General features: G+C 40.5%; 1 protein-coding gene across 1 annotated transcript; it reads left to right on the top strand.

The window, feature by feature from the left end:
- The first annotated feature begins 7,358 nt into the window (after positions 1-7,358).
- gadd45aa (growth arrest and DNA-damage-inducible, alpha, a) lies at positions 7,359-9,841 on the top strand. The gene is made up of 4 exons (XM_081373918.1): positions 7,359-7,534; positions 8,015-8,116; positions 8,222-8,438; positions 9,078-9,841. Exons 1-4 carry the CDS (start codon positions 7,494-7,496, stop codon positions 9,189-9,191), a joined length of 474 nt encoding a protein of 157 aa, XP_081230044.1. The 5' UTR covers positions 7,359-7,493; the 3' UTR covers positions 9,192-9,841.
- The last annotated feature ends 3,085 nt before the right edge of the window (positions 9,842-12,926 follow it).

Genomic DNA, 12,926 nt, shown 5'->3' on the forward strand with positions numbered 1-12,926 from the left:
TTACTCGCTGGCTGAACTGGATGCTTGCTGAAGAGTGAGCCTCCACACTGAGAAGCAAGTGAAGTCTCCTCAGACACCCGTTCATAGACTCGTCTTTCTCTTTTCTACATTCATTGTTGGTTATACACTTACTTTTGTGTGTTTGTGGTTTTCTAGGTTTGTGCTGAGTTACACCATATCACAGAAAATGCACACACCCGCAAGATTTCAGAGACTCTGTGTGACATTTTAAATTTTTATGATCTTTAGGTGAGTGTAAATTTGTCTGCACTAACTAATTACCTCCATCACTGTCTTCTATGCACTATATCAAATAAACTTGACTTGCTTATTTAAAGGGTTAGTTCACCCCAAAATGAAAATTCTATCAATTACTCACCCTCATGTCATTCCAAAAAATCTGAGCTTTCTAACTAGACAGCAACGCAACAATCACTTTCAAGGCCCAGAAAGGTAGTAAAGACATCCTTAAAATAGTCGATGTGACTCCAGTGGTTCAACCTTAATGCTATGAAGCGAAGAGAATAGTTTTTGTGCGCAAAAAACAAACAAAAATAACGATTTTATTGAAGAATTTCTTCTCTTCTGTGTCAGTCTCCTACGCTGTTGACGTAGAAAACACACTGTAGCACTTCCGGAAGAGGACCTAGAAAACATAGTTGCAGATTTGAAGGCAATATTTCATTTTTTGAGTAAATCTGAAAATAATTCAAAACAAGAGATAGAAGAGACTTACAGAACTTCTGTGCTCCATGGGCACAGTCTCTTACTCCGACTGGGCATGGGTGCTCCCTGGAGGGAAGAGATAGGCATGGGAAGGGACTGAATGAAGGCATGATCCAGGAAGGGACTGTGCAAAAGGACTGTGTAGGATCAACTGGGGCTTCTGATGCTTTAGATAGTGAGAGACGTTTCGCATGTTTTATATTTCCTGCCGGGCACTTCTGCTCCCTGGGGGGCTCCTGTAGTAATGGGGACAAACTCAGGGGTGACTTTGTTGAGCTCTGACTGGCACAAGTACTTTCTGTTGATATCCAGGAGGAACAGGTGCTGTCTGTAAGGGTCCCAGAATGCACAGATACACCTTTTGGGATCCTGAAGGGCATAGGCGCTCCCTGGGTGAAAGAGACGGGTGCATTTTGTAAAATCTCCCTCAGATGCTCAGCAAGCCTCCGGTTTTTTTTCCAGGCGGGCAATGCTGCTGACTCAGCCGGCACTGCCGCTGCCTGTGGAGACCTGGCAGGCACTGCTGCTTCTTGTGGGGTTATGATATGCACAGGCGCTCCCTTTGGGGTACTGTTGGGTAAAGGTGCATCAAGTGGGGACTTGGTAGTAGAGATGCGCGGATGGGCTATTATTTCATCCGCAACCGTTTCACAAAACTCATCATCCATCTGCAATCCATCCACACCAACGTTTTTTGACCAATTTTCAAAGCCGCACCTGCCCGCCATCTGATGATTGTTTTAAAGTCTATGGGCGATGCAAGGCGATGCAAGGCGCTGCTGACGTGAGCCGCGAGGCTAGAAAGCTCTTTTGCCTGTTCTAGAAGGATACTGATCCAATGCAGCAAAGATATTTAAAGGCTAAAGTCCCTACTAGTATAGCTTATTGGCTATGTTGTATCCCCAGAATATCAGCAGTGAACTCTGTCTCCGATCGGCGCACAGGGACCAAAATAAATAAATAGCCTAAATAAAACGCACATCAGCAAACCTGACCTTACCTGACTAGGCTACTGTACAATTTTATCATTGTAATAAAAAACGCAATTTGGCACATAATTTCAACATGCTGCTATTTAGCCTACTACTAATTAATGCCTATGGCACTTTATTTTTTTGCAAAAAGAAAGCTTGAATAAAATAACAAGTAATTCACATTATAGGCTAATTAACTCATGTCAGGGTGACGACAAGGACAAGGACATGTGTTCTGAAGACTCCCGTTAATTTTGATTGCATTGGAAGAGAGCGCGTCTTTTTCAGGCAGACAGTGCAATTAATTTTATACCAGCAGGTCTAACAATCATTTGATTGGTTTGAACCGCCACCCGCCCGAATTTAATTAAAATATTATTTTTCGTCACGTCATCCACCCGATCCACGGTTTATTAGCGGAGTCCGCGGCTGTAACCACCAACCGCGCATCTCTACTTGGTAGGCATGGGTGCTACTTGTATGGAAAAGGCTTTAGGCTTCTGCTGCAGCAGTTCCTTTCTCAGCAGCTTAGGGATCTTCAGAGTTCTCCTTTCTGGGATCTTCAGAGTTCTCCTTTCTGGGATCTTGTCACGGATACACTGAGCACCCACTGCCTAACAGACAGGTGCACCCTTTAGATAAGAGGCTATGGGCTTCAGCATCTCCTGTCTCAGCGGCTCACGGATCTTTAGTTTTTGCCTCTTTGAGATATTGTTAGACAGGGGTGCTTCCTGAAAAGAAGCAGCTTGAGGCTTCTGCTGCTGTAACTCCTGCCTCAGTGGCTCAGGCAACTTTAGATTTTTTCTGGAACCTTGTCTGGCATGGGTGCTACATTTGGGTAAGCACCTTTGAGGTCAGCATAGGTGGCTTGGCTTGGACAAAGGTGTTTCTTGCATGGACACAGAAAGCATGGCAGCTCCCTGTGGGGACTCAGCAGGTATAGGTGCTCCCTGTGCAAAAAAAAAGGCCTTTAGCAGATGCCTAATCAGATGCCCAGGGATCCTAAGTTTTCCTCTTTGTTGGGACCCAGCAGGCACAGGTGCTCCCTGTGGGGACTTGGTAGCCAAAGCTGCTCTGTGCCTTTTTCTGCTTTCTTCGCTGCTCCCTGGTCTTCAATGATGCACATGGGAAGCCTGAGTGTGTGGCCTTCTCAGAAGCATCCCTGAAGACCAGGGATGAGGTGAGTTTCCCCATCTCAGAAGAACCAACAGGCACAGGTGCTCCCTGTCGGAACGTGATGGTTGGGCACTGGTGCTCCTTGTGTGGACCCGTCAGGCATGGATACTCCCTGAGTCTTCTTCTTCTTCTGCCTCCACTGCTTCTTGGACTTTATTGTTACATCTGAGAATCCTGAGTGCGGGGTCTTCTCAGGTGCATCCATGAAGACTGGAGATGAGGTGCGGTTTCCCCCCTCAACTTTCTCAGACCCAGCAACCACAGGTGCTCTCTTCTTCTGCCTCCACTGCTTTGTGGTCTTCAGTATTGCATCTGAGAAGCCAGAGTGTGGAGACTGAGCATTCTCAGATGAATCCCTGAAGACCAGGGATGTGGGGCATGAAATGTCATCTTCCTCCACTGTTCCCCACTACTTCCATGAGGTAGGGTCCCCATATGCATGATCCTCAGATCCCAACGAACGATCAAGAGGGAGATTTGAACTGAAGAAAGACTGCAGAAATAGAGATGAGAGTGAGACAATACAAAAGAGAAATGCCAAGAAGGAATCACTGGAAAATGAAGGGTTGTCTGGCCAAGAACTTTAGGACCTGTCTCGTGTTAATATTAGAAACGCTGTCCAGCGCAGGAGAGAGCTGAGCGGGAAGGCCTGAAAACAGACGCGGATGTTACTTTGATTCAGGTCCACACGTGAGTAACACTGGGTTTGAGTGTCATTGTTTGTCTGGAGTTGCTGTGCTGTTGCATCTAACAACCAACTGTTTTGTAATTGTTTGTAGTTACTATTGTGTACTGTATGTTAGTTTTTTGTGCTTCCTTGTCATTCGTTCATCATCTGCGCTTTATTTTTCGTGAAGCATTATTCTGCTTCTACTATGATAAAGAAACGTCCTCTCTTGGTTTGCATGCGTATCGGAGGCCCGTTAGTCAGAGTCGCCTTGGCGTCAATAAGTGAATGCGGTGTTAAGCGTCATTGTTAGTGCACTGGACTCACATGCAGTGGGATCGGGGTTCAAGACCGACTCAGAGCAGGGCTGGTAGTAGGATTGGAGTGTGAGTTTTGGAGGCGGAGCAAATGAAGAAGGGGTGTGATTGTTTGGGTTGATTTCAAATATCAACATTGGCCTTGAACAGGATATTTAAAAAACGACTTACCCCACCTTTAAGTTTTGTTTATATCAGTTTATCTACCAATGTGCATAACTTGATGAATATGAATATCACGTAAAAGTATCTCTATCATGCCCGGTAGTCCAAGCACAATTTACTGACAACATAAATAGAAGATGATGACAACAATAGGCCTACCTGCACCACTTATTATTAAACTGACCAATAAGAATAGATATTAAAAATATGCAGCCTTTAAAGACATAAGAAAGGCTAAATGAAAAGCTCCTTTTGCATTTCATCACCTTCCTAAAATATTTTTTTTGCACAAGTCATCTCCTCATGATGCTGGCCACCTCTGGTAAAATCGCCCACATCCTCAGTTGAACAGATCATGCAATTCTACCCCTGTAGTATAATGGCCTATGTCAAGAGTGTGACTAATGGTGCGTTCAAGTCCTCCTGGGAAGTTCGTACGTACGAGGTGGGAAGTCGTGCTTATAACGGCATGTGCGTTCAAGTCACTTTCGTCGGAGCAAAATGGCGGAGTACTTTCTCTTAATTAATTACACAAAAATACAGTAAGGTTCTTAAACTCTTGTTCTAGAAAATGAAGAACAAAGAAATGTACAACAGGTGTACTTTGTATTTTTATGTTTTTAATTAATTTATGAAGCCACTGCCAACACATCGTTACATGTTGCATTGTTATATTATAATATCATATTCTGTGTTGGCGAATAGCTAACTGAGCTGTTAATGGAAAAGCATGACAATATCACAGCTAAATACCTTACATATTGTGTATTCCGCCATGTTAATCACTGACACGCCCCCAACTCGTAAAGATCGGAGCTTAGAGAAAATCCCGAGCTCCCCACTGGTATTTACGACATTGTGGTGGCGTTCAAGTGCGTTCAACTTGTAAATACGATCTATACGAGATGACTTGAACGCACCATAACGCAGCAGTTTTATTTTGCCTAAGTCAAAATAGTCCAGTCATTTTATGAAAAAAGGTTGAACAAATTGCAACAGAAGCAAACTCAACAGATTTTGTATCCTCAATATGTCCTGAGTAAGGAAAAAAAAGCCCAGAAGAATCCCATTAGGGGAAAGTTTCGAAAAAGACACAAATATAGCCTATTCATACTTTTTCTTACGTGAATAGGGTACAATTTTTAACCTTTAGATATCACCATGAAAATTACTGAGTTGATTACTTACATAAAGACAAACAAAAAATGTATTACAAGTTTTTTTTTTATTGGTTGCTAACATGGACAAACGGTGCATAATCTAATTACGTATGTGCTAATTTGCATAAATACCACAACAGATCTAATCATTGGGTATAGCCAGGTGAAAATGTCTTGTTGAATCTTGTTGACATATAACAGTAAAATACTTAATAATCTATGGAGAGTCCCCACAAAGATAGTGAACCAGACTGCGTGTGTGAGTGTATGTATATTCTGAACTTGATTTATACAACACATTATTATTGGTCTAAGATTCTGTCATTAATTACTTACCCTCATGTCGTTCCAAACCCGTAAGACCCGTAAGGCAACTGAGTCAATTCCTAACCTCTCTGTGCTCTGTGTTCCAGTTCCTCCTGCTCTTTAGGCACGCCAGCTCCGTCGTGGTGGTCACCAGTCCCGTCAACTCTGCTGTGGCAATGTTCAGCTCCACCGTGGGGATCTTCAGTACCGTCTGCTCCACCATGGTGGTCTCTAACTCCGCAGAAATGGTCTTCAGACCCATCAGTGCCGCCATGATTTGCCATGATTTCACTTTTCTAACTTTAGTTAGTGTGTAATGTTGCTGTTTGAGCATAAACAACATCTGCAAAGTTACGACGCTCAAAGTTCAAAGCAAAGAGAGATATTTTCTTTTAAAGAAATTGCTTTTTATCGACTATACAACAAACGGCTGGTAGGGACTACACAACATTTCTCCCGGGTTAGTGACATCACCAACCCTAAAATTTACATAGACTCCGCCCCCGGAACACGATTTATAGACTATCAAGACAGAATCAATGCTAATCAATGACTAGAAGATAACTGCACAAAAGTTACATAAATTCACCAACTAACCATTCAGAAATGTTGTCTACATGTTTTCACTTCTTCTGGAGTCTCTCCATCTTTCTGACTCTGGTTTGAACAATTTTCAGTGCATGTCTGTGTGAGATAAAAGGACACATGCTGTTGAAGCTCCGCCCTCTGTGCCGGGAGCAGCAGCTCATTTGCATTTAAAGGGACAGACAAAAACGGTGCGTTTTTGCTCACCCTCAAAAAGTGACAACTTTGACATGCTATATAAAAATATCTGTGTGGTATTTTGAGCTAAAACTTCACATACACACTCTGGGGACATCAGAGACTTGTTTTACATCTTGTGAAAAGAACATTATACCAGACCTTTAAATCAGTATTTCCACTTGCCATTGTAGAGAGTTTAAGCTGACCGAGTGAATTTCTGAGCTGGTGTGAGTGGAGGCGGGGCTCATTTGCATATTCATGAATCCTCGTATACTAAATGAAGCAAGGGTATAAAGTTACATTCAAGCTAATTTAAGGCATGAATAAATAAAAAATTAATAGGAAAATACTAATTTTAAACATGTAATTTTAGTGATCAAAGATGAGTTTTAAGGGATACAATTATTGACCACTTACTCTTTAAGTCTTAAAGAGTAAGTGGTCAATAATTGTATCCCTTAAAACTCATCTATTGATACTTTTTTAAGTAGAGTAAAAATTTTAGCAATGTGTTGATTTGTCCTCAAGGTGTCACTATTGGGTTAGAGATCACACCGGTTAGAAACAGCAAGGATTGCACGGCATTGGCTCACATTATCATTATCAAAACTTTTTGTAACTATAACTACTGAAAAGTTCGGAAATGCTCACACTGATGATCCACTAACATAATTTTAGTGTCTCGCGAGGTTATAAGGCTTGTGCAACACTTTTAACTGTTTCAAATGCTCTTTTTATAAGATGCATGAAGAAGAGAAAGTGTTAATGAATTTATGTAAAATTGCATTATTTATTTTGAAACTTGTGTTATTTATTGCATTATTTATTTGACATGTTACATCATTATTATTTATTGTGGTTGGATATCGGTTGGGTAATCTCCCTGCTTGTCTTTGCCCTGACATGTCACTGCAAAGTTTTCCTTTCCAACAAGGTTAAAAACAACGTCACCCAACGTGACTGGCCACGCCTTGATATCTTAGACGGACGAATGAGAGTGGTCGACTTTTGTTAGTACTGACGCAACAGCCAATCAAAATAGATTTTGCTGATCTTTGATTTGCATGTGTCCAATAAGGATTATACTGCTCTCACAGCTCTCAAGGAAATTAAATCGAATGCAACGGCTCACAGCGTCAGATTTAACCGGTGACAGCCAGAGACAGAAGACCTACGAGAACTCGTGTGGATTTTAAAAGGAAAGTTATTCAAGTCCGTGCTGGATTGTACGTGCAACATGACTTTTGAGGAATTTAATGGAGATTATTCTATTGAAAGGTAAAATTGACAATATGCATTCACTTGGCAATTCAGACATATAACATTATTATAGTAATTTACCAATAATTGAATAATGTACTTATAAATAAACAAAATATGTGAAATGAACATGATTTGGAAGATATTAAATAAATATATATCTCAAACGCATGTACCGGGTGAACTGTCAGTCAGCAGCGGCACGAGCCCAGCTCACGAGACTCGAGTCTCACGAGACTTTTCGCTTGTGATGTGCCGGATTTTGTAGATCTTTAAAATTTTGCTAAATTATTTTTGCTCATATTTTATCTGCTTGTATATGAAAATTCTCGGTAAATTACTCACTTACTCGATCAAACTAGCATATACTCGAATTATTAGTTTTCAACCGTCGCAGTCTAAACAGTGCACGAGCTGTTGCCATGCACACATGTTCAATCGTCTCGACTTTACTAAAGTCGTATTATTTAATAATTTATCCAAATTTTGTTTTTTCAGGATGGATTCTGTGGTTAAAGCTCTAGAGGAGGTCCTGCGCTCCGCATTACCGCAGGGATCTATTACAGTTGGGGTGTACGAGGCTGCAAAGTCACTCAATGTGTAAGTTTATAGGCTTGTTCAATGTTACTGGTTTTCAAAGTCATTGCAACTAGAGCAGTAGTTTAGCAAAGGCGAAACAACTAAAATCTCAACTCTTCTTCTCAGGGATCCTGATAACGTGGTGTTGTGCATCCTGGCCACTGACGACGACGATGTGAAAGATGTGGCGCTTCAGATTCACTTCACTCTCATTCAGGCTTTCTGCTGCGAGAACGACATCAACATCCTGCGCGTGAACAACACGCGCCGCCTCGCGCACATCCTCGGGGGCGCGGGCATGCACGGGAGCGAGCAGATGGATTTGCACTGCATTCTGGTCACTGTAAGTGTCAACAAATCATGTTCTTAGAAATCTAAATAGTAAGCAAAAGCCACAATAGGCCAGTAAACAGCACGTGAGCCACTCTTAGTAACTTGTTAGGATTTTGTTTTTTTTACTTGTCAGGACAGGTCCAGGTGTAACTGCCACTGCATCCACCTGAACATCCTGCTCTGTACTCATTCATATGCAAATAGGAGTTTATTGACTTAATGTTCCAGGTTTCTATTTGAATTTTATTTTGAAATCAAATGAACAGCTGCCTCGGTATTCATCATTCTTATATTGCTTCAAAAGACGTCATAGGAAGCATTCAATAAGATTTGCATACTCCCAAAATCACTGGTCATTTGAATAGTCATCTATTGCAACTTGACTTCACTTTGACTCCTACACGAGATTTGTTTTGGGAGGTCAAGGGGTCAGACTCATTAATGGCCAATACTAAAATGCAGAGAGCAGGATGGCTGTGGTGGAAATATGTTCCACAAAAAAAATATTTTACATTAAATGTGCGCTATCCATAGACAGTGCTGTCTGTTAGAAGAACTGGAAAGGACAACGCTTAGAAGTTACACAGCAGGACATGTTCTAGCTGATACAAACAGACTGTAATCCCATCTCTTCCTCTGATGTTCACAGGTTCCACATGCATCCACATGGAAAAACCCAGCTCTGGGAAAAGTGAACCACTTCTGCAGAGAGAGTCGCTGTATGGATCAATGGGTGCCCATTATCAACCTTCCAGAACGATGAGGACAGCTAAAACCAAGAGGGGAAAACACGGATAAAAATATCTAGGAAAAAAGATAAAAGATAAAAAAGGATGGTCTCAAAAAGGACTGATTGCCCAGACCGGCGGAACAAGGGACTGACCTTTAGTATAAACTGGAGGAGGAGCACCTTTATGCAATCTGAGATGATTCAGCGCTTTTTTGGCTTTGTGTTTGGGACTTTTTAAGGACGTCACATGAAGCTAATTGTGAATGGAAGCGAGCACCCGAGTATCTTGTGAGATAGTTTATTGGTGGGGTGTCAAAGCACTTCGGTTAAATACAGGATGAAATATTTCTCAGAGCAACACATGAAGCACTATTTTTCAAAGAGGCTGGCCTATTTTTGTATCTTTGCCATCGGTTTGGAACAGAATACCATCAGTACTTGTTTATCAATGTTTGAAAATAAATCATTTTAAAAAGGAACTTGCTTCTAAACCACTGAGATGAAAACTATGCATTCACAGTATCCAGTGTGGGTTTTTTGTACATAAGTTAATTGTTCTTTTGTGGTCTTTAAATTATTTCTATTCTATTAATTTAAAGAAGTATTTATGTAAAAACTTTTTATACTATTATATTCAAACGTGAAAATGAATTTTGTGTTGTAATAAAAGTATTTTTGAACACAACGTGGTAGTCATGTGGGTTACTCTGTTGGAGGTTTCTGGACTAGCAGAATTGACCCGACAACACCAGTGGGGATCAGCGGGGTCACGCTGGACTCGGTGGCCTTCGTGACTCCCTGTTGCAGTCCGACAAAAGCCATCCAAGCCTTTCTTTTGTCCTGCTTTAGTTTGCGTGACCACTGCGTCTATTCATCAGAATCCTTTTTCAGCTGAAATGAATTGCTCAGGTTCAGCTTACTGTATCGCTTGCTCATGTCAAGGTCAAACTTGCTGTCATAAATCAGTTTGCTCTTAATTGTGCTACGCGTGACAAACTAATACTACTCTGTAGGGCAAAAGTCAGTCAGTGCGTAGCAAGTACGCAAGACATTACACAAGCCCATCTGGAGAACGGAAGCGCCTCAAAAGGTGTGGTTGTGATCACATGACTGGCACATATTGGGTCAGGTTTCCAGACAGCACATACCAGTAAATCAGTTGTGTAACCCACCACTTCCTACGCACAGGTTATGAAGCAAGGCTTGACTGATGTTAGGTCGATGCAAGGCAGGTAAACCCCCCATGTGACATCAGAAAAAACGGATTTGCTCTAGGACAAAATAGCATTTCTCAAAGACAATTTACATGCTAAACATGTCTCTGCAAATAGTAGATGAACCAAGCAATCCAGGTCAAAAGTCAGCTAGTGTCTCAACTTAAATAATGAACGCGCCTTTAGGCGTTAGGCTGTTTCAGTTTTTTGACGTCACTAAAAGGATTATTTTTAGACCGCAGGTACAAGGACCAGGTGATATGAGAGATGTTTTGTCACAACTTACATCACTGCACCACCACTCCTTGAGCTCAGAATAACACACAGCACATACCACATTAACTATCCTTTACTAACAATCATTTCTGTCACATCTTTGATGGCTAAAATGAATTTTAAACATCATCCAGAATATAGTATTCACTTTAAAAATTATATTTTGTTATTTTAACAGCCGTTCAAAACATTTTTTAATACTTTCAATCAGCAAAGATGCATTAAAAGTAAAGAAATGTATAATGTTACAAAAGATTTTTTACCCAAATAAATGCTGTTCTTTTGACATTCTATTCATCAAAGAATAGAATGGGTGGGGTGGGATGAATCAAGGTTTTCACAAAAAATATCAAGCAGCATTTTTTTTTTAGCGCCAAATCAGGATCATGTGACACTGAAAACTGGAGTAATGATGCTGAAATTTCAGGTTTGCGATCACAGGAATAAATTACATTTTAAAATATATGAAAATGGAAAACAACAACTTTGGGGGGGAAAAGTAGTGTTTTGTTTCCTTTGTGTACAATAAAGGGATCATTCACCCATATGACTTTCTTTCTTTCTATGAAACACAAATACAGATACTTAGCAGAAAGTCCGAGCTGCTCTTTTCCATACTATTAAAAGTGGCTGGAGTTACCATTCACTTTCAGGGTACGTTTACACAACAACAATGTGCTAAAAACGGAAAAGTTCTTCCTTTGTGTTTTTCGTGCACAGATGACAACGAAGACAAAACTATCCCCATTCACACGGATCTGTGAAAACTATTAAAATCGCTGTATTATTCATGCTAGGCCAGTAGATGGCGATGTCACTAGTAAAGAAACATTACGCACCTGAACATGTAACATGCACATGACGTCACCATTTTCACAAAAGGCTTGTTCGACTTGAACCGGCGCTGCACAGACCGATCGGTGAATGACATCAAAGTACCGCGAGAGCGAATAGAAAGTAGACGGCTCCTTATGCTTTTGAATTGCTCTCGCGGTACTTTGATGTCATAAACCGATCGGTCTGTGCAGCGCCGGTTCAAGTCGAACAAGCCTAAATTCTCATTTTTGTAGTTCACGACGAAGACGGTATCGTTTTCAAAAACTTGCACTTTAAAATGAATGAATGTGTATGAACAGCCAAAACGCATACAAACTTTTCCGTTTTAGTTGAAAACGGTGTCTAAACGGCCCCTCATTCTATGAAAAATAACCACATTTTCAAATGCTACACTAATATAGTAAAAACTTTAAACATTAAGACTCTGCAAGAACACACATGTATGCGATGCATTTTGTTTTACTAATTCACAATTTTAATAAAATCTTTCTTTCATGGTACAGTACGTATAGCACATGTTATGAAGGCTTGCAAAAATACAGAAATTAGAAAAGAAAAACAAAACAAATAGAAACTATTTTCTTCACAGAGATACTGAGGTCACATGGATTTGGTCTCAAATCTCAAATACTGCATAACTTCTGATGCCTCTAAAATAATACAGACATTGCCACATCGATACATGGTTGCTCGGTCAATTCAAGGCGTGAACGTTAAAGTAACGTTTCATGGCTATCCTGTTTGGAAAAATCCATCAAATTCATAGACAAGATCAAACAGTAGTGGTCTTCGTTTCAAAATTGTGTCTTGACAGAGGAAAGAAACGTTTAAAACAGAAGGAAAAGGCACTTTAAATCTAAAGAAACATCAGAATAGAAAAGTTACTCAGGGTCAACAGATAAAAAGTCTCATCTTTTCAGTCGTATACATCAATAAGTAAGGATTGCTTTGAAAGATCTAAGGCACATGTTTGAAAGTGCAGGGTAAAGGAATCAGCTCTAATGACTTTGCACATAGTGGTACTGCCTTTCATTGAGAACAAATCAGTATTTGTGTGATGTGATAAAGGTTACTATATTGTTTATTTACCCAGCATGCACTTGACCATTGGTGATTGCAGAAGCCACATCAGACACATTATCCAGTACGAAAAATGGATCTTTAAATTCCACTTATTTCAGTCAGTCCCTTTGCTATAACATTATTCATAGAAGCTACTAGAGGAATATTTAACCCACGTCAACTTATTAGACATTAAGAGGGATTTCATCAGTTAGTGTAAATCTGCAAGCTCTTTATATAATAATGTGACGATGATATCTTTAAAAAGTGTAACTAAAGGCACCATTCAGTGGAAAGAGGAAATTAATCACAATTCAAGCAGTTTAGATGTTTTAAACCTGTGTTATTTCCTGGAATGACTTCAGTTTGGCCCAGACAA

The sequence above is a fragment of the Scardinius erythrophthalmus genome, assembly GCF_964197995.2.
Source record: "Scardinius erythrophthalmus genome assembly, chromosome: 9".
In the NCBI taxonomy this organism is placed as follows: Eukaryota; Metazoa; Chordata; class Actinopteri; order Cypriniformes; family Leuciscidae; genus Scardinius; species Scardinius erythrophthalmus.

Excerpts from the sequence above, each read along its gene's own strand:
- gadd45aa (XM_081373918.1), top strand. The coding sequence starts at position 7,494 with ATGACTTTTGAGGAATTTAATGGAGATTATTCTATTGAAAG. Across the intron at positions 7,535-8,014 it reads GGAGATTATTCTATTGAAAG|GATGGATTCTGTGGTTAAAG; the intron begins GTAAAATTGACA and ends TTGTTTTTTCAG. Across the intron at positions 8,439-9,077 it reads TGCACTGCATTCTGGTCACT|GTTCCACATGCATCCACATG; the intron begins GTAAGTGTCAAC and ends TGATGTTCACAG.